At 42.9% G+C, this 21,012-nt stretch overlaps 1 protein-coding gene and 1 long non-coding RNA gene across 2 annotated transcripts in view; one reads left to right on the forward strand and one right to left on the reverse strand.

Moving 5' to 3' along the window:
* STX18 (syntaxin 18) overlaps positions 1–21,012 on the forward strand; it is a 211,789-nt gene that overhangs the window by 78,428 nt on the left and 112,349 nt on the right. The window contains exon 2 of the mRNA XM_056555133.1: positions 20,685–20,752. Within this exon, the coding sequence (XP_056411108.1) occupies positions 20,685–20,752 (68 nt within the window). The remainder of the gene's footprint in view (positions 1–20,684; positions 20,753–21,012) is intronic.
* LOC130354412 (uncharacterized) overlaps positions 18,363–21,012 on the reverse strand; it is a 97,010-nt gene continuing 94,360 nt past the window's right edge. The window contains exon 4 of the long non-coding RNA XR_008888444.1: positions 18,363–18,632. This is a non-coding gene — a long non-coding RNA (uncharacterized LOC130354412). The remainder of the gene's footprint in view (positions 18,633–21,012) is intronic.

The raw sequence follows: 21,012 nt of genomic DNA on the forward strand, positions 1-21,012 counted from the left end.
AAATGTATGGATCTCTAGGCTGGCCAGGAAGCGGAGCACAATGCCGCCTTCTTCCCCTGCCAAAAGCTCTCCATCGCAGCGTGAATTGGATGTCAGTTTCTCTCTTAAAACTTTAAAAAATTAAAGGAGATCTCCAGCAGAAAATAACTTACCCCCTATCTACAGCATAGGGCATAAGTAACTGATCGCGGGGGGCGTCCGGCCGCTGGGGCCCCCCGCGATCACCGGGACGGGACCCCGCGCTCAGTGAGGAGCGTGTGCTGCAGCTGGTGAAGTGAAAAAGACTGTGACCTGTAGCCGAATGTGACCTAAACTCAGCGCTCTCAGCACTGTTAAGGTTAGGGGTCAGGATTAGGGATTAGAGATTAGGGAGTGAACATTAGGGATAGGGTTTAGGATTAGGGAGTGAGAGGAAGCCAGCTGTAAAGCAGAAAAGGGTGTCCCTGTGCGATGGGTCACATTATGCTACAGAGACACAGTTTTCTTCATTACACCGGCACACGCTCCATTCATTTCTAGAAGAATGCCAAAAAGACCAGAGTACAGCACTAGGGAATTTTATGGTAGATGTCACCTATCAGAAGTGGTATACTATCGATGTGAAAACTCATGTATTTATGTTTAGTGCAAGACGTTTAAAGTGCACACGAGAGAGGATACCAGGCATTTTACCAACCCCTCAAACCTGCACTGGCAGTAAAGTAACAGGTTTACAAGGATGATTTGACTGTTGTGTATTTTCGAAACCCAAACAAGCATTAATGAGACCACTACCATTAAGGAATAATGTTCGCATGAAGCGTTGTATCAGGTGTGCTGTTTAGACAGATGGTATATGTCAAAGTAACCACATGATGCCAGGACCCAAGATTTCCCAGCAATGTATCACACTACTTCCGCCGGCTTCTCTTCTTCCCATAGTGCATTCTTGTGCAGTCTCATCCCATTGTAAGTGACACTCACACACCCGGCCACTTACATGTTGTAAAAGAAAATGTGATTCATCAGGCCTGATTGTCCATTGTTCCATGGTCCTGTTCTAATGCTCGGGTGCTTTTTGTGGTAGACAGGCTTGACATTGGCAAGGGCACTGTGACCAGTCTGAAGCTGTAATGCCCTGTGTGTTCTGTAATTATGTTCTATTATAGCCAGCAGGAACTTTATCTGCAGTTTGTGTTACTTTAGCTCTTTGGTGTGATGGAATCAGACTGGCTAGCCTTATATCCATATGTAAATTAATGAGCAACCTAGACCTGGTTGCTGGTTTGCCATTTGTCCTTCCATAAAGAGTCCCTGTCATATCGCACAAAAAACAAATGTTACATGTTACTCAGTACCTTAGCCTGATAATGTACATATCATTTTTGTGTGTCTAGCAACTAGATTTCTCTCACAAATACCTTCTATATGTTGCTCACTTGGTATGGCATTCTGTGCTTTGTAGGGGGAGTGTCCTCACTCACCATGCATTCACTTCCTCCCCGAGTCTGCTGTGCTCTGCTGGGTCTCTTCATTTGCTGTTTAAAGGGGGGATCTTGGGGATTTTTTTTTTGTAGTTAATTGTGCTCGGGCTGCTGTCAAATAGAAGAAAATTGTATTCTTGCCTTCCTTGCTCCCCCACCTCCATTCTGAACACCTCCGTGTTGAACTTCAGGGGTCAGGTTCAGCATGTGGAATTGCCCACTGAGAGGCACTGGCGGGACTGTTGTGGCCACTAATTGGCTAAGTGGGCAGTCCCACATACTGACCCCAAAAGTGCTGCACAGCAAAACCTAGGCCCAATTACCTATAAAACTATTTATCATTATCTCCACTGAAGGATTGGGATATTTTATTCACTCAGTCTGGCAGGGGATTTAATGGGCTTATCTGGCTCTAGGATGCACGTGTGTGTGTGTGTGTGTGTGTGTGTGTATATATAATTTTAAATTATATTATGTAAGTACATAAAAATTAAATAAACCTTTACTTGCCTCCCACGCTCCCCTGGTGTAATCATGCACCTGGCCTCCAGTGCGATCTCCTAGTGGTTGATCTGTCACAGTGCAGCTCGGCAAATTGCTGGCTGCAGCCTTGTTCCCCCCTTGGCTAGTGACTGACTGAGCGACAGTGTGAGTATTGAGCCCTGGCACCAGGAAGAAGATCGTGGTGGGGTTCAACAATTAAATGCCAAATGTATTTTTATATAGAGCATACAGAATGTGCATATAAAAAATAAAAATAAAACTTCTGCCAGATAACCCTTTATGTGATTATGTACAGTATAGGCTTATAGTCTATTGATCCTCTTAATTTTACTATCTTTATTTTTTGATAAACTTCCTGTTATTTTGTGGTGTTGTATACTCATCCCTTTACACAGAAAGATATCTAGGTACAGTTATTTCACTATCCTAAACCAGTGTATATTCCTTCCTACAATCTAATCTGGTTTGAGTTTATTTGGTTTTAGGTTGATTTTGTTTTTTTATTACCCAATTGGTCTTCTGTGCACCTTTTTTTTTGTAAAATGCTAAAAACATGTTTTCCTAGAAAAAAAATGCCATTGAAGCTGAAAGTAATGAAATAAAGGGTTTCTATTACATCACAGGAAATGAAGATAATAAATTGGACATTTTATACAATATACCAAATTATTTGATTGAATTTACTACTCTGGTTTCCGAGCCTTTAGAAAGAAAGCTTTCTTGTTGAAACCATAAGGAAGCATATTTACTTTCATATATTTTGATTTATTTACCAGAAGTCCTCAATTGGATGTAGAAAGTCAAACAAATCAGAAAATTCTTAGTGGTCTTGACGTTTGACGGTGCATAGACTTTATCTGGTTAGAGGGTGTAACTCCTTCTCCATGTGCCAACAGCATATGTATAGCCTTATTTGAAATCCTTTGTGTCATTCTGACATGGACTGTCATTGGTAATAAGGTAATAATACATATATATTTTAGAGGTCACCCAGGTTATGGCCTCCAACAGACCCATGACCCTAAAGGCTGCACTCAATAAGTGGTCTCTAGCCAATAGCAGTAACCTGTAACCTACTCTTCGTAGGCTTCTTTGTCACATGCTTTGTGAACATCCATCTGACTATGACAGAACTTATTGTTTTTTTTTCCCCTATTGTCTTTTGATTTACATAATTATATAAAATGTATTTCAGGATTACAACAGTGAGCGCTTTACTCACTCAGTTATCCTGTACGGAAGTTAATCATTTAAGCCATGTAACGAATGGAACATTGAAAAGTGATTTAGTTTTTAATGTTTCAAAATAGTATAATTTTTTTTTATATTTAATTTAATTTATAAAATCTTCTTTTTGTTTTAAAGTAGTGTAGAGCTAATTTTTTTTATGCCATTCTGCGAAAAGTAAAAAATGAAGGAAGAGATAACTTTCCATAGAAAACATTCCCATCTCATAGCTGAATATAGCACTTGGTTATCTCTGACTGTACCGTAGATGATGAATGGTGTGGCAGTGCGCACACATAATCACTGTTTCATTGAGACAGGAAACTTTGACACCCGTTTTTGTGATCATTAGACATCCGATTGGTCTGACTGGACCCTGAGCAATCTTACAGTTAAGTGGTGTTGGTGGGGCAGTGCTTCAAGTACTTAAAAGAACCATGCGAACAGTCCTGTAGATGAAACATAGAATGTGTTGGCAGATAAGAACCTTTTGGCCATCTAGTCTTCCCAATAAAGGGGTATTTCCATCTCTTAAACTAGCTGGCTATGTGTCCACTGGGACCTCACCATTACACAGGGAAATTGGCATCCCCAATGTTGCACTCCATTCATTCTTTGTAGGTCTGCCAAACTTCTGTTAAGGGAACCTGTCATCACTTTCATTCTGACTGAACCACACAGGTCTTGAGTGGACCTGGCAGCTTAGCCCCACCACCCTTTATTGATAGCTTTTCCCGTTAACTCGGTCTGTTTTGTGTATTAACTAATATGGTATTATACAATGACAACAGGCACAGCTCTTGGAATGGGAAAAACATATATCTACATGAAACATAAGTGACTAAAAGCATGCTCTTTGCAGAAAATTCAACAGGTACCTTTCGACTCTTGTTTTAAGGGGTGGCTTAACAGGATTTTTTTTCCCGTTATACTACAGGTTTTTTTGAGCTATAGCAAAAAGTGAATTCAAACAGAATCGGGAAATATAAAAGACAGACTTCAACTCCTTTCAGATGGATGCACTTCTGGCTGGGGCTGAAAAAAAATGCTCCATGTCAGAGGTTTTACAGGTCTTACGGTGCATTCACACTACAGAATCTCTGCGTGCAATATTCTGTGTGCAGGGTGCACCACCTAAATCAGTGCCAGGACCACACTGGCATTGAGGTGTCACCATGGATGCCAATGCAGTCAGCGCAGACTTCTGTCTAAAGAACGAATGTGTTCATTCATTTGGCAGAGTCTGGAACCTAAATTTCCACAGTGGGATTTTCTGATGCGGTAATACTGGTGTGTACACTGTTTGGCATACTTCCATTAAGGATAATGGCTCGCTGCTGCTCTGAAAGTTTGTGCTTGGAAGTTCCATAGTGTGAATATAGCCCCAGGATAGGCCATCGATAATATATCAGTGGGGGTCTGACCTCTGATACCACCATGATCGTCTGAATGTACGGAACACAATGCGATCACTCTAATAATCGTACACAGTGATGTACATTTTGCTTTTCGATCGCCATTGCCAGCAGGTAGATACTTACTACAGTAATATCGATGTTTTAATCCAAGATCTTGGAGCAAGTACGATAGCTATGTTTTTGTGTGAGAGATCTACGAAAATAACTGATCCTAACACATCCTTACATGGTGTATTTACTGTCCAGACAGTTTTTTTTCCTCCAACTTGGTACACTTTGTCTATCAGAAGAATTATATGCAGTGTTTCTTGTTGATCTCGGGAAGATGTCTAAAACTGATGTCACTGGGCTCACTGACAGGGCCAGTTTTGTCATCACTTTTCGTGTAACATTTTTGTGCTGCACTGGAGGGAGAGACTGGAGTGAAGGATATATGTTAATGATGTCTTGCATGTTAGCCATAACAATGAATGCCCTTTTTTGGATGGATCTATATAATATTCACCTTAACTTTCCAATTGCTAGATCTGTAAGCCATTTTCTTAAATATTTGCAAAAAGATTGCACACACATGGACACTGAGTGAACTACATGTGTTCTTAATGGCAGATGCTTTGAAGCGGCCATCTTTCAATTAGTTCAATGAGATATAAATAAAACAAGCCTGTACTAAAGTGGTCCATAAAGTAGAGAAGATCACATGTGCTCAATACTGTAGATGGGGTTTGTTTGCAAAATGATGTTGGTATCAATATGAGAAATTGTCTTGTGTGGACACCATAAATGTTTTAAACCCTTACACGTGAAAATGAAGATGCTTCGATCATGTCAGACCAATTCCACTAATGGACACAACTAATTTCTTACAGATTGGCCCTAAATGGAGATTGAAATCATCCTGAGGTCTAGTGAATGCACTTGACGTGGCACTTTAGCAGAATTTAACAGGAACTTTATCATTACTTTCATGCTGCCTTAACCAGCCATTGGGGCGGTCACCAGAGGATTTTCCCTGGCTGATCACTAAATCTTTTCCCTATCTTTTCCCGATCATCATTGGTAAGAGGCATGTGGGCAAAGCAGCCAGCAGACAAACAGTCCAGAAACTGACCTGGTCAAGGACAGAGAACTTGAAATAGAAGTACACTTATGCAGAGATCCGGAACAGAGTAACCTTTTTGCTTAGGTGAGGGAAAACTGGCATACGAATTGTTAAATAGTCCAAGGCCACAGGGCGTTAGTGGAAGAAGCAGCTTCTGTACACCCTGACCCTGGCTTTTTAAGAGTCGAGAAACCAGCTCCTACAGGCACTATAGGTATGCCCAGCTAGAGGAAGACAATAACAATGGGGAAGACACTGCTGCAGAGAAGTGGGATTATAACGGCTAAGAGGCAGAACATGGTAGTATTATCGGGAGAGCAAAAGCATAACTCTAAATAGGCAAAATGGCGGGGGAAGGGGGGCTGTTACGGAGCTTCATGGTATGGTTTTGCCTGAAAGTACTCAAACCATATTTCTCTATTGACCTTCCTCTCCTTTGACAGCTGTCTTTATCATACAGTTAACCACCCATGGTAGTCTCTTTTCTGGATGTAGAAAAAGGCTGGAAGGTTATCATGGTCATAATTACACAAAAGATGCTCATTCACTGCATAGCTATCTATCCAGATCCCTACCACAGGAATGTGATCTTGGGGGGAGGATAAACCACTGCCAGACTCCTCTGATTGCTACTTATCCCCCAGGAAAAAAAAGAGGATTTGGCGCACTCTCAGGACATCATCCACTAGACACATTAGATAGTCAGCTGGTTAGGCTAGGTTCACATTGCCATTTGCATCCGACCCAAACCGGGTCCATTTGACTAATTTTCTTTCTTATTGATACGAATAAACCCGGAAATGGGGGGGGCGGGTGCAAACTGCTACTGCTGGGTCCCGATGGACCCTATTTACTTGCATAGGGTTGTTGGTGATCCAGTAATTTTACAGGAGTTTATCGGATAAAGAAATTGTGATTGCACAATTTTTTTTTCTCCGCTAAATGTGATGGAACTGCCGATGGATCTCCACATAACAGAGCAAGATGGCAGTGTGAACGAGCCCTTAGGCCAACATGTCTAATGTGGATGGGGGTCTTTAGACTGGCAGGTATTTATAATAAAAAACTAGCACTTAGAGAGCAATTCTATAATGAAAGTGTCTTTAAAATAATAGTAACGTATTAGACTTCCATTAGGCGGAGTTCAGATATTACAATGCATCAATAGACAGATTTACCGCAAGTCAGCAAGGCTTTTAAGCAATTGTTAAAGCATACCTGTCATTTCAGAAGATTTTTCAGGATAAGCTGGCCTGTGTGTACATGAGAAGCAGCACTATTTCTGGCTGTTATATAACATGTTTATGGTATTTTACAGCAGATGTCTGCTCTGCAGGCTTAATCTCTAATTTGCAGTCCTTCCAAGGCTGGTAGGTGGAGCTCCCCTCTCCACCCTTTATAGACTTGTATTGCTTGTCTTGCAGGCACAGTACAGAGTTAAGCAGCATGAGGTGGGGGGGGGGGGGGGTTTGATAACAGAAGAGAGGAGCATTTTTGTCTAATAATATATATTAGTTTCTTATATTTGCTTCTACTATTGATCTATGCATGGTTTGTTCGGATGACCGTGTCTATTTAATGGCTGCATGATTTTGCAGGGTAAACTTCTGGAAAAATGCAGAACCTTGTTGCCATTAATGAATCTGGAAAAGCAAACCTACCGGTATTTGCACTAAAACCACATGTCTGCATGGTTTCAGCTGCTTCATGGGTGCATTTTGCTTGAACCTTTCCGTAGCCTTGTAATGACTGCAGGTTTTATGTGTGCCAGATTCAGAATAACCCAGTTTACGCTGAGCAGGCAAAGTCGAGATTAGGCGTTCACTGAGCGTATTATCTTTCCTGGTCTCCCCTCCCACATTAGTGTTTGTAGAGGAATATAATTCACTCTTCTATGTAATAGAAGAGAAGTGATAGGAATCAGTTGGTATGTACTTCATTAGCTGCAGTGTGCACTCAATACTGGACGTTGCGCTCCTATTTCAGGCACCAATTACGGAGGAAACATGCCTCCCCCATGGAATGATCTTTCTTGGCAAGATGGATCGGACTTATTAGGGTGTATTACTAGCTGAAATGGTCCTACCCTTTACATCTATTTCATAGATAAAATGTCTTACACTGTCTAATCACAGAATGAATCACTTTTGTCATGCTTAGGATGGTTCCTTTTGACTGAGTTCATATCTGTATCAGAGCTCTGTTCCCAAAATCTGTTCAAATGATGACACATAACCAGAGAGAAACTGCAGATCATTTTTTTTCCACAGTTCTAGTCAGCGTACACTAGAAGAAAAACAAACTGATCCCATTAAATCAGTGGGATCTGTTGGTGTCCATTGTGCAATGGATCATCCCGCTCCATTATTTGTGTCTGTGATAGAGCTCCACCGCAGATGTGAACTAAGCCTTACTGTACAATGCATGCTGAGTGCATCAAGCCAGCTCATATGCATATCCAGGAAAATGGCCATAATGGAGAAGCAGAGCCATGAGTCGCTAAACAGTAAAGACCATTGTCCTCAGTGTCACCCGTATTACAAGCCTATACCAACAGGTAAGTGCAGGTGATGCTGAAAAACATTCCCTATACAGTGGTCCCTCAACATACGATGGTAATCCGTTCCAAATGGACCATCGTTTGTTGAAACCATCGTATGTTGAGGGATCCGTGCAATGTAAAGTATAGGACAGTGATCTACCACCTGCAGACCTCCATATGTTGCAAAACTACAACACCCAGCATGCCGTTGGCTGTCCGGGCATGCTGGGAGTTGTAGTTTTGCAACATCTGGAGGTCCCCAGATTGAAGAACACTGGTATAGGAGGTTATACTCGCCTGTCCCCGCCGCTCCGGACCATCAACGCTCGTCACCGCGTCCCTGGATTTCGCCTTCCATCGCTGTCGCCGCGTCCCCGGGGTGTCCCCGACGCTCCAGCAAGGCCTCTGCTTCCCCAGCATCCTCTCCTATTGTATGACGGGACGGCGTGCGCAGCGATGTGATGACGACTATGGAGAGTGCGGACAATGCAGGGGATCCCGAAGAAGACGCGCCGGAGCCCTGAGGACAGGTAAGTGCTCGTCAGCGGACCACACGGGGCACCGTAAGCGGCTATCCGGTGGCAGCTGAAGCAGTCTGCGCTGCCGGATAGCCATTTAAGCGATGGCCCAGACATAAAAAAGCATTGTATGTTGATGCTGCCTTCAACATGTGAGAGGCCATCGTATGTTAAAATGATCGTATGTCGGGGGGGGGGGGGGTCACTGTACTCATACCATTAGGTTGGAGGCCACTGCTCTTAGGTCTCATTTACACATTTTCAAACAAACTGTTTAGAAAATGGTAACACGTCTCATAGGCATTTGCAGCTTTTGATACATATGGATGAAAATTGTCTTCAAAAACATTGTACCAAAAAAATTACATGTTAGGGAGAGAAAAGAAAACACTATTGGGGCAAAAAAGTATTTTATTGATATTGAATGAGTTGTCCAGGCCTAGAACAAAGGGTTCACCTTTTTGTTAATTTTGATGACGTTTCCATTCTTGCCACGAAGCCTAAACCTAAGCTATGGCTTCCTGTTTTGTATACACACATACACTGTTGCTCACAGACCAGCCACCCCCTCCCTGTAGAATGACCTTTGAAAAGTTCACAGAGCATGCCCAGACACCTTTCCCAGACAGCTTCAGTCTATTGTTGTCTATGGTCCATGGATTCTACTGTAAAGCATATCTCTAAATACTTCTAAAACGGCTTAGACATAATAATGTGCAAAAAAATCCGAAAATAGACACCAACTTCAATATCTGGCTCTAATGAGTAAAATAAATCTAGGGGATACATTCCTTTTATGTTTGCCAATAAAATGTACTCGCACTGACACTAATGTTCTCTCCCTGAAATGCTAAATTTGCTTTCTCTGTGTTCAGTCAAGTATTTTGACATGGTTAATTTTTATTTTTTAAGAAATTTTTCTCCAGAGTAAACCTTATGTGGCTGCTGTTTTTCTGAGTATTTTAACCCATGTAAAGGAGGTGATGTGATTGGCAGCGCACGTTCAGTATTCTGGCTTGTAAATTACTGAAGGATAATTACTCTGAAATTGGTCCTGTATGCCATCAATGGCAGAAGAAATGTCTGCCGACGGGAACCACGTCTTGTTGAGAAACAGGACAAATTGATGACTGGTACTTTGGAAGTGTTTGGTCTGTGTCACTGACATGGCTGACGTGTAACCCTCATGAGAATCATGTCCAGGGGGCACACAATAACTACCGGGACTGTCACCTATCCTGACAGATACATGGAGTCTCAAGTCTCACTGCTCATTCTTCATTGTTGTTTTAAATGCATCATAGTTGATGGACAGGTTTTTTTTTTTTTTTCCTGTTTAAGGAAGGTACATGAAATGTTGCTTTATGAAACTATTGCTAGTTGTAAGTGCAACAAATAGTCATTTTTTGAAAAAAATTTTTGGTACCATAAATGGGAAATACAGGGAATTTACCACATCTGACATCTAGGGAGTATTGGGATAACCCAAAATTATACCTTAACCATGTAGCCTTTGACTATACATCAAGATGCAATGCATTTTTGCGAATGAGAAAACCTAGAAGGGTACAATAGCGCAGCTGAGCCATGTATATTTGTATTGCTAAAATACCAGAGAGAGATAAAACACAAGACATGAATGGGACCCGAGATAATATGCATTGTTGCACATCGTAAAGATCTCAAGGAGCGGAGAGCAGAGCCAAAACCAAAATTTGCTTAACAGCTATCTAATGTGTATAGCCAGTCTAAGCAAAGGTCAAAAAATCTAATCTCGATGCTACATAATTTATTTTAAAGCATTAGGGGTAAAACGATTTGTCCATTGTATGGTTAGAAGTGGACTGTTTCTAGTCTGAGACTCCAGGCCATCATCTATACGGTTGAGAAACCAGCAGCAGATGGTCCATTCCCCTGCAGCGCCAACACAGGAGAAATGAATATTTGCACAGTTCCCATTGAAAACTTTTGGCTGTCTATGTAATTCATACACAAAGAAGACCTCCAAGAAACTCAGGATCAAGCAGGGCGCATGGAACTCAGGTGAGGCAGAAAAGCTTTATTACCCACAATGTAACGTGTTTCGCGGAAAACCGCTTCATCAGTGCCTGATGAAGCGGTTTTCTGCGAAACGTGTTGTATTGTGGGTAATAAACCTTTTCTGCCTCACCTGAGTTCCATGCGCCCTGCTTGATCCTGAGTTTCTTGGAGGTCTTCTTTGTGTTTGCTGTATATCCCAGGAGCGGCTGCTGGATCCATGATCTACTGATCACTTACACTTTTTTCCATTGTTGTACTTGGTCCAGTACAACCATCGAGGGTGAGCACTTCTAAATTTGTGTTCATCTGTATTGTACACCTATGTTATCACACCATGGAGTGCTTTCCTTTGTTTTAGCCTATGTAATTCATAGCCATTCTTGATCCCCTGACTCCTGCTTCTGAATCGAGCACTCGTGCAGGACAAACAAATTAGCATTTGTCTGTCTATCTTTGCTGTGGCCAGCATAAAGGGATGTGACATCACTTTTACGCTGCCTGAACCACAAGTCATCAGCACGGTAACTGGTTTCTTCTACTTGTCCTGATGTCCAAGATCACTAGATTTCTCCCTGTACCCAACAGAAAGAGATATCTGGTGGTGCGGTGGGGACAAGCTTCTAGGACCACCCCTATAACTCGTTTTGGGAATCACGAAACGGTGGCCCACCTGTCTGTCCCTCTCTTTATGGGGAAGCCGGAGAAACAGCGCTCGTGTAGTTCTGACTTTTCCATAGAGATGCATAGACTGGCCTTCGTGCAGTGGTCGATTTTTTTCTTTTTTTCTCTACTCACCTTCATTTGTTCATGTGACCGGCTGCCGACAGTCTTACATATAGAATTTTTTTTATTTTTTTGCACGCATTGAATATTAATATTTTTGCCATCAGCCAAAAGTATGGTCCAACCATCTGACATCCATATATGTTTTGTTTATTTCTATAGTTTTGTGTGTATTTCTTTCTTCTGATCAAGCAGACGTGATCTATGGAGATTTCTGCCCTCTCTCCAGTCATAGCATTACCTCCTAATAGGTTTTGGCTCTGCTCTCCGCTCCTTGAGATCTTTACGATGTGCAACAATGCATGTTATCTCGGGTCCCATTCATGTCTTGTGTTTTTTCTCTCTCTGGTATTTTAGTGACACAAAACAGAACCTGAACAAGGTAGCAGTTCTGATGATGAGATTACGGCTAGCCCGGCTGGCTGTCTCCTGTCTCTAAACTACACCTCTCTCTGCACATGGCCACCCTTATCCCATTGTTTAGATGTTGCTCAACCTGGCAAGTTTTAGGTTACGGGATCAATTGCTCTCTGCAGCCCTGGTTTAAAAACCAAACTTTTGTCTGGGAAATGTGATCCCAGTGCCTGCACCCCCCAGAGACAAATCATTGGGAAATGAGACAGTTGTCATTGTGATACACTGGGTTTTCTTTTGTGAATTAACAGAGAAAGTCCAGTCTAATTGACCAAGAAAACACATCGCAATTACCACTTCCACGCCACCTTGACTTTTTTTTTTGTTTTTTCTCTCTTCTTCTTTCATTGGAGCCTCTTTTTTTTATAACTACTGCTGGATTTCAATTGGAGCCAAAGCAAAGGAAACCTGATTTATTTTGTTCACGTGAACTATGTCTAACTGGAAAGAAATCTTCAGGTTCTTGATGGGAGTCCATATTGATAAGTGCTGTGATTGAATATTGAACTTTTGCAAATGTAAAATATATATATATATATATATATATATATATATATATATATATATATATATATATATTATATAATTATACATACATATATTAGGGCTGCACTTTGCGATTCAAATGCTAAGTCAGTGTTACCCAACCAGGGTGCCTCCAGCTGTTGCAAAACTACAACTCCCAGCATGTCCAGACAGTCTTTGACTATGCATTATTGGGGGTGCGGGGGAAACAAAAAACAAACAAACAAAAAAAAAAAATAATCTGATGCTCCCCTAGCCCTATTCCCTGTAGGTCTAACTCAGATCCCGTTTTCCTCTGTACGCTCTCTGTGCCCCTAACAATCAGGACCTTTTCAATTCAGCCAATCAGTACCCGCAGCGGTGTCATGTGTCAGGCCAGTAATTGGCTGGGCAGAAGGGTCCTGAAAGTTCCATAAGATGCCAGACTGCATAGAGATGAAGGTCATCTGTGTCAGGTTTAGGCCAAGGTAAGCATCAGGTTTTTTTTTATGTTTCCTCCGTGCCCCAGCAAAAAATTAATGGGGGAGATGGGACATGGGAAGTGTGTACGTGAAAGGGGGAGATAGATGTGAAAAGAAGGGGAATGTGAAATTGGGGGATAGAAATGAAATGGGGGAGATTGGACGTGGAATTGGGGGATTACACCATCTGTTTATTATATTGCAATTGCATGTCAAAGTTGCACTATTTACCTCTATAATCGCAATCACGCATTTTTCCCAAATCATGCAGCAATAATAGATTATATCTATCTCAGGGACCAAATAGTCAGTCCTTTCCAATAGGGGTTGTCCATCCTTTAAATAAAAAAATAAATAAAATAAATAACGGTTTCATTTGCCTCTGCTTCCGTTCCTGTACTGAACCCCCTTTCTAGCACCTAAACAGAAGACCATGTCAGAGGGGACTAAAGAGAAGAATCATGGAGTGTGGAGGATTGGATGAAAGTGATAGTGAAGAATCACCAGTCTGTGTTGGCGAAGAGGTTGATGCTGAAACTTCCGCCTGGTGCCGATCTAATGAAATATATAAAGATCATGCCTGAAGACGCCCATCATGTTTCCTCGTGTCAGACATGTCGAAAGTTTTGATCTGTTGGGATCTTATTGTTGAGTCCCAAGACAGTTCTGCGTTTCACTCCCCAGCTCACAGCGATCTATATCAAGCTTTCCTAGACAGCCCCATTAGAAATCTAGAAACAAGCTCCCGATTTATCAGTTTCCCTCATTATCCGACGCCATATTAAAGGCATGTCACTGTAGATTATCTGTATATTTTGGTGAGTTTTCGTGAAGCACAAGCCATGCATGTGTACTTGTATGGAGTTTCCAGGCCACCCTCCTTTTTATAATGATTTTAAGGTCACATGCTTATAGTTAAAGCTGCAGGAGGGTGTTAGGATTTAGTCCTGTTATTAGACTTTACTCAAGCACCAAATCAGACATCTTGAATAAATGATGACGGGGAAATATTGCGGTAATAAAAAGTCCATCTTCTAAACGTCCAATTCAATTTTGAAAGAAAGATGAAAGAGATCTTTGCAGGATGGGATCTGGCCTGACATTAAAGGTGCCCGCTGGAAACATTTGCTGCTCTTATTATCTGTTTCACTGTGATCCCGAACAGCATGTTGTGGTTTACATTCTGAAAAAGACGTTTTATAGGTAATTTAGTATAATGAGATACTATAGAGGAGCAGGCTGAGGCCTCCTGCTCATCCATGATTTCATAGTAGGATCTATGTATTTCCCAGATATCTGTCCTACCTACATCTTATTCCCCTCGTTCAGGATGGACTACAAATGGTTATGATTTAAAGGGGTATTCCAGGATTTAAAATTTTTTTTTTTAAATTTGATTATGCTACAGGGACTGTAAAGTTAGTGTAGTTCATAACATAAAGTCTGTATCTGTCTCTAACGGCTGGTCTCTTATGTGATCTTTGCTCTGGATGTTCATTTTTAACAGCATACGAAATTACTCCTTTCTTGGGTATTTCCCACAATGCTGTGCGACCGAGACCTGACATCACTAGTCAGGTGATGACAGGGAGCCTGTCTGCTTCAATGGGTGGAGCGACCACAGGATTGTGGAATTCTGGGTTTTGTAGTAAAAAAAAGAAAACTTCAACAGGAAATACTGAGGTTCACAAAAAGAGAGCCGCAGCTTTAGCGTAATCTCACAACCTAGCCACTTAACCCAAAGGCGAGCGCAGATCCTTCCTAAGCATGTCCATTACTGTCTGGCAGGTAGATGCTAAAATCGCCTTATGGTGGATAACCCCTTCAAGATAAAAAGTTAGTGGTTGTTTATTATTATTGTTTAACCTGTTGGGGATGGAGGGCGTATGGATACACCCTCGCATCCCGTCAGTTAAGGACTTTGGGCGTACCTGTACGCCCTTTGCATTTCCGATCGCCGCCGCTCGCCGGGCGGTGATCGGACCGGGATGACTGCTGATATCTATCAGCAGGCATCCCATGGCAATGCCTAGGGGGGTCCTGAGACCCCCCATGTCGGCGATCTCCGCAAATCGCTAGTCAATTCAGACCAGCGATTTGCGGCAATCCAGGCCAATCGGGTCACTGGTGACCTGATCGCCCGGAAAATAAAAATGATCGTAGCTGTCAGAGACGGCTCCGACCATCCTATAGGATAGGAGCAAGGTGGCAGTGTTGCCACCTCCTCCTATCCCCTGCCATTAGTCGGTCAGTACAACCACCAATTGCAGTTGGGGGCAGGGGGATTAGAGTTCATTTCCCTCGCTCGAAGTCCGGGCAGAGTGGGGGGGAGTATGGCCGGCTTACCTGGGCCGGCGGCGGCATCCTGGAGCAGCGGTGGCAGGAGGAGTGCGGCGGTGGAGGAGGCTGCAGTGAAGATCGCCAGTAAGTGATCTTCACTGTGGCCTTCTGGGCAGGCTGGGAGTTGTAGTTTTGTAACATCTGGAGGGCCACAGTTTGGAGACCACTGTATACGGAACGTAACAAGGGGTATAGTAAGCCTTAACACCCCACAGGTCTTTGACAATTTTTCGTTAAAGTTGGACATGAAAATAAAAATAAAAAAATGTTTTCCATGCTGGTGTTACCCCAAATTTTTCATTTTCACAAGGGGTAAGAGGAAAAAATCCCCCCCCCAAATTTGTAACACCATATTTTTCTGAGTAAGAACATACCCCATATGTGGATGTTAAGTGCTCTTTGGGCAAACTGCAATACTCCAAAGAAAAGGGGCGCCATTGGGCTTTTTGAGAGAGAATTAGGCTGGAATTGAAGGCCATGTGTGTTTAGAAGGTCCCCGTAGTGCCAGAACAGTGGACCTCCTCCGCATGTGACCCCATGTTGGAAACTACACCCCTCACAAAATGTTATTAGGGGTACAGTGAGCATTTGCACCCCACAGGTGTCTGACAGATTTTTTGAACAGTCGTCTGTGAAAATGAAAAATGTGATTTTTCATTTGCACAGCCCACTGTTCCAAATATCTGTCAAATTCCAGTGGGGTGTAAATGCTCACTGCACCCCTTATTAAATTCTGTGAGGGGTGTAGTTTCCAAAATAGGGTCATATGTGGTGGGGGGGGGGGGTCCACTGCACATGGCCTCCAAACTTCTCGGCTCGGCAGTTGATGACTTATCCTGCGTGAATTAGTTCAGCTTTCAGATGCTCCGGTGGGCTGGAAAAGGTGGATACAGTCCTAGGAAAGAGTCTCCTAGGACTGTATCCACCTTTTCCAGCCCACGGGAGCACCTGAAAGCTGAGCTAATTTATGCAGGATAAGACATCAACTGCCGAGCCGAGAAGTTTGTGACGAATCGAATTTACTGTAAGTTCGCTCATCTCTACTTACAAGCAGAGAGCTTCAAAGTTAGAAAAATGCTAAATTTTTAATTTAGAAATTTTTCACCAAGAAATTATGCAAGTATCGACGTAAATTTATCACGAACATAAAGTAGAATATGTCAAGAAAAAACTATCTTGGAATCAAATTTATAAGTAAAAGCATTCCAGAGTTATTAATGCATAAAGTGATAGTGGTCAGATTGCAAAAAAAAATGCTCCCATCCTTAGGGCAATAATGGGCTGCGTCCCCAAGGGGTTAAAGGGGTATTCCGGGTTGGATTTTTATTTTTATTTTTTATTATCAACTGGCTCCAGAAAGTTAAACAGATTTGTAAATTACTTCTATTAAAAATTTTTAATCCTTCCAGTAATTATCAGCTGCTGAAGTTGAGTTGTTCTTTTTGGTCTGACAACAGTGCTCTCTGACACCTCTGCTTGTCTCAGGAACTGTCCAGAGTAGGAGCAAATCCCCATAGCAAACCTCTAATGCTTCGGACAGTTCCTGAGGCAAGCAGAGGTGTCAGCAGAGAGCACTGTTGTCAGAAATAAAACAACAACTCAACTTCAGCAGCTGGTAAGAACTGGAAGGTAGAGCTCGGCTGAATGAGCTAAAACGTGTATCACAGTATTTTTGTAAGTAATGGCGGTTCCATGGTATTTAACGGTATTTCCCCCCCCCCCCCCCCCCCATGTGTCCTGGGCACCGCTTCTCTTCCAACCCCCCCCCCCCCCCCAATGAATTATTAGCTGCGCTGTCCCCACATGATGTCACCGCAAGTGCTCCTCTGCTCATCCTCCTATGAGTTGCGGGCCGCCGGTGCAAAAAATCTGTACTGTACTACAAATAACGTTTTCCGGTCTCTGGTACCGTCTTCATTGTCCTGCACTGCGGTCCTCCTGCTGTTTCCTTGGGATGGGAAAGTCACAGAGCCGCTAGCCTATCATCGGCCGGGGAGGACATCGCTGCTGCCGGTGATAGGCTGAGCGCGCTGTCATGTATGAAGAAGGCCTGCTACTTACATGACAGTGCGCTTAGCCTATCAGCAGCCAAGGCGGGACATCGCTGCGGCCGGTGATAGGCTGACAGCTCAGTGACGTTCCCATCCCCAGGACTGCAGCGGAGGGATCGTGAGGTCGGGAACGTTGGAAGGTGATTTAAAGTTTATTTTGTTTATTTTTGCAGCCCGGGCAACATTATTTGTGGTACAGATTTCTAGCGCCAGGGGCCCCCAACTCACACCCCTACCCCTTAATTCCCTGGTTGAACTTGATGGACATATGTCTTTTTTCGACCGTACTAACTATGTAACTATGTAACTATGTAACTATGAGCAGAGGAGCGCACGCGGGTGACATGATGTGGAGACAGTGCAGCTGATAATTCATTGGGGGGCAGAAGAAAAGCAGAACAGCTCTCGCGGGTCACATATGATTAGTTCCCCGATGTGTAGACAGCGTGCTGCGGCGGATAATTCATTCATTCGAGGAGGGGAGGGGAACAACCGGTATTGCGGTATGGGCAAAAATTCATATCGTGCAGGAAAAAAATTTCGGTATTCGGTATGAACCGGTACTACTGGAAGGATTAAGATATTTTTAATAGAAGTAATATACCAATTTTTCCTGGAATACCCCTTTAAATATATAATATGACGTATAAATAAATATATACATTTATATATATAAATTAATATTAACAATGTTGACTGTTTCCAGAAGACTAAATTCATGGTGCTAGACCAGAGTTTGCCAACCAGTGTGCCTCCACCTGTTGCAAAACTACAACTCCCAGCATGCCCGGACAGCCGAAGGCTTGGAGTAGTAGTTTTGCAAAAGCTGGAGGCACTCTGGTTGAGAAACACTGTGCTAGACATTAGAGAACTGCTGCTTTTCTGGATTGCACAGATCTCGGGTGCTGTATTCCTGAACTTATGAGATTGGCGCGCTGCTTTTTTTATTTTTTTTAATTTTTTATTGTGGAGGTCATAAGTTGCTGTGTCCCTGCACTGCTGAGATTTGAGGTGCTCTATATTCACTGAAGCGATTAATGGAGTGCTCTATTCCTGGAATGCAGAGATCGAGGAGTGCTTTTTTCCTGGACTGTTGAGAACAAGGACTTTGAATAGCAGAACTTCTTCGACCTGTTAGTATGGCTGGTGCAATAGTGGATCAGATCAGTCTTCTGGCTGCTATGAGCAGCTTCTCCAGATTCCTTCCCTTTCGCATATATCCGGCGATCCATTTTCCTTCAACGCTGTAAAAAAAATAAAAAATAAAAATCCAAAGAAAACTGATGGTAGAACTGATATTTGAATAAAATACTTCACATTTATCTGGCGCTTAAATTGGGACACCGGATTGCCAGACAGTGTGCAGGGCACCGGACAGGGGAACGACTATTGACTGCTAGATGTTGCGGCAATTTTTCAGCTGGGTTCACTGAGCCGCATCACCGGATACATGTGAACCCAGCCTAAGAACTCCGTAGCCGTTATGAAGTTGGACAATGGATAGTTTTTATATAAAACCGACATTTCGTGCTCTGCTGCCATCTAGTGGTCAGATTCATTTCACGCACTCAGGAGATTTGCCATCGTGATGGTGGCTTTTATAGTTGTATCAGTTTGTTTGTATTTTTTCAGTTAGTGTTTTTGTAGAACAACAAATTCAGATGATTGGGTTTCCTACTTAGTATGGTCTAAATAACTACAGCAAACAGATCTTTATAATAAAGGAGAATGGCACAAATCAGCATTTAATTTTTAGGGGCAAAATCTAAAAAAATAAAGATTTTGAACCCAATAGTGGTCTTCAATCTGCGGACCTCCAGATGTTGCAAAACTACAACTCCCAGCATGCCCGGACAGCCGTTGGCTGTCCGGGCATGCTGGGAGTTGTAGTTTTGCAACATCTGGAGGTCCGCAGATTGAAGACCACTGCATAGGAGGTAATACTCGCGTGTTCCCGCCGCTCCGGACCCGTCACCGCTGCCCTGGATGTCGCTCCATCGCTGTCACCGTGTCCCCGTCGCTCCGGAACGTCTCTGCTGCCGGCCAGGTATGCTCGCTCTCCGTCGCCGCCATCACGTCGTTACGCACGCCGATGCACGTACGTGATGACGAGGAAGGAGAGCGCCGGCCATACAGGGGATCCCTGAACGGAGAAAACACCGAGGAGGCAGGTAAGGTCCCTCCCGGTGTCCTGTAAGCACTAACCCACTTTCCACTTTCCCTTCAGACGCGGTGGTCAGCTTTGATCGCCGTGTCTGAAGGGTTAATACAGGGCATCACCGCGATCAGTGATGTCCTGTATTAGCCGCGGGTCCCGGCCGTTGATGGCCGCAGGGACCGCCGCGATAGGGGTGTATTCGCCGTATAAGACGCACCGACTTTTTCCCCCCAGTTTTGGGGAAGAAAAAGTGCGTCTTATACGGCGAAAAATACGGTAAATGAAAATTTTTACAGCGTTCTAATATACAGTGAGGGAGATTTATCAACCCATGTGCAGATGGACAGTGAAGCAGATTCCAGCTTTTATTTTTCAGAGGCCATTTTGAAAATGCAAGCTGGAATCTTATTGGCTGCTATGGGCAGATACATGACTAAGGGTACCCAGGTGTCAGAAACCTGTCGGTTATGACTGTCCTGCAATTCTTATCTTCCATGTTTACACAACTTAAATAAAAGAAGTCCGTGATTTTACTTGCAATTGCTGGATCCAAGTTGCATTTTTTCAAAATACATGAATGCAGTTTTGGATGTGGACACCTTTTCAGTGTGGAGCATGGGCTGGTTGGCTCATAGAGCATTGTCTAGATCAGTGTTTCCCAACCAGGGTGCCTCCAGATGTTGCAAAACTACAACTCCCAGCATGCCTGGACAGCCGAAGGCTGTCCAGGCATGCTGGGAGTTGTAGTTTTGCAACATCTGGAGGCACCCTGGTTGGGAAACACTGATCTAGATTGGATACAGTTTTATTTCTTTCACATTTACATAGCATTTTCCTTTAACTTGTACAGAATTGAAAAAATAGAGCTGTTTGTTTGAGCTTCTTCCCCAGTGATTCTCCTCATCCAGCAAGGCAGGGGTCCCCTCCATGTTGAGATAAATTCGGTCCTACACATAGACCTAGAATGACCTTATAATAGTTGAGCCGTTTGCAACTATGTGCTCCTCCACTTGTCAGTCACTGTGCATACTTGGAAAACTCTCTAGTGGAGAAAAAGCAAGTATGTAACTGCATGGGTTGGTGGTCCTATATCTGTGTGCGTTATGGCTCATCTTTTCTGTTTCTTTTTCCTTTTTAGATTAATAATATTGGAAAGCTGAAGGATTTTCTCCTGGAGCACAGGAAGGATTACATCAACGCCTGCAGGTGAATGCGAATGACTCTTAAAAACACCACTTGTCCATGGGTGTACTTTTATATAGTATTTGTATATATGTGTGTGTATAGTATTATATAGTATATATGTGTGTGTGTAGTATTATATAGTATATATATGTGTGTGTGTGTGTGTGTGTGTTTGAGCTCCTGCTGTGTGTAAAAAGGAATTTAAGACCATGTTTGTATACACATAAGCTTTTCTGTGTGGGCATGCTTTAAGGTCTAGAGCATGCCCACTATTTTACCAA

Source organism: Hyla sarda, chromosome 1 (assembly GCF_029499605.1).
Source record: "Hyla sarda isolate aHylSar1 chromosome 1, aHylSar1.hap1, whole genome shotgun sequence".
Classification (NCBI taxonomy): domain Eukaryota; kingdom Metazoa; phylum Chordata; class Amphibia; order Anura; family Hylidae; genus Hyla; species Hyla sarda.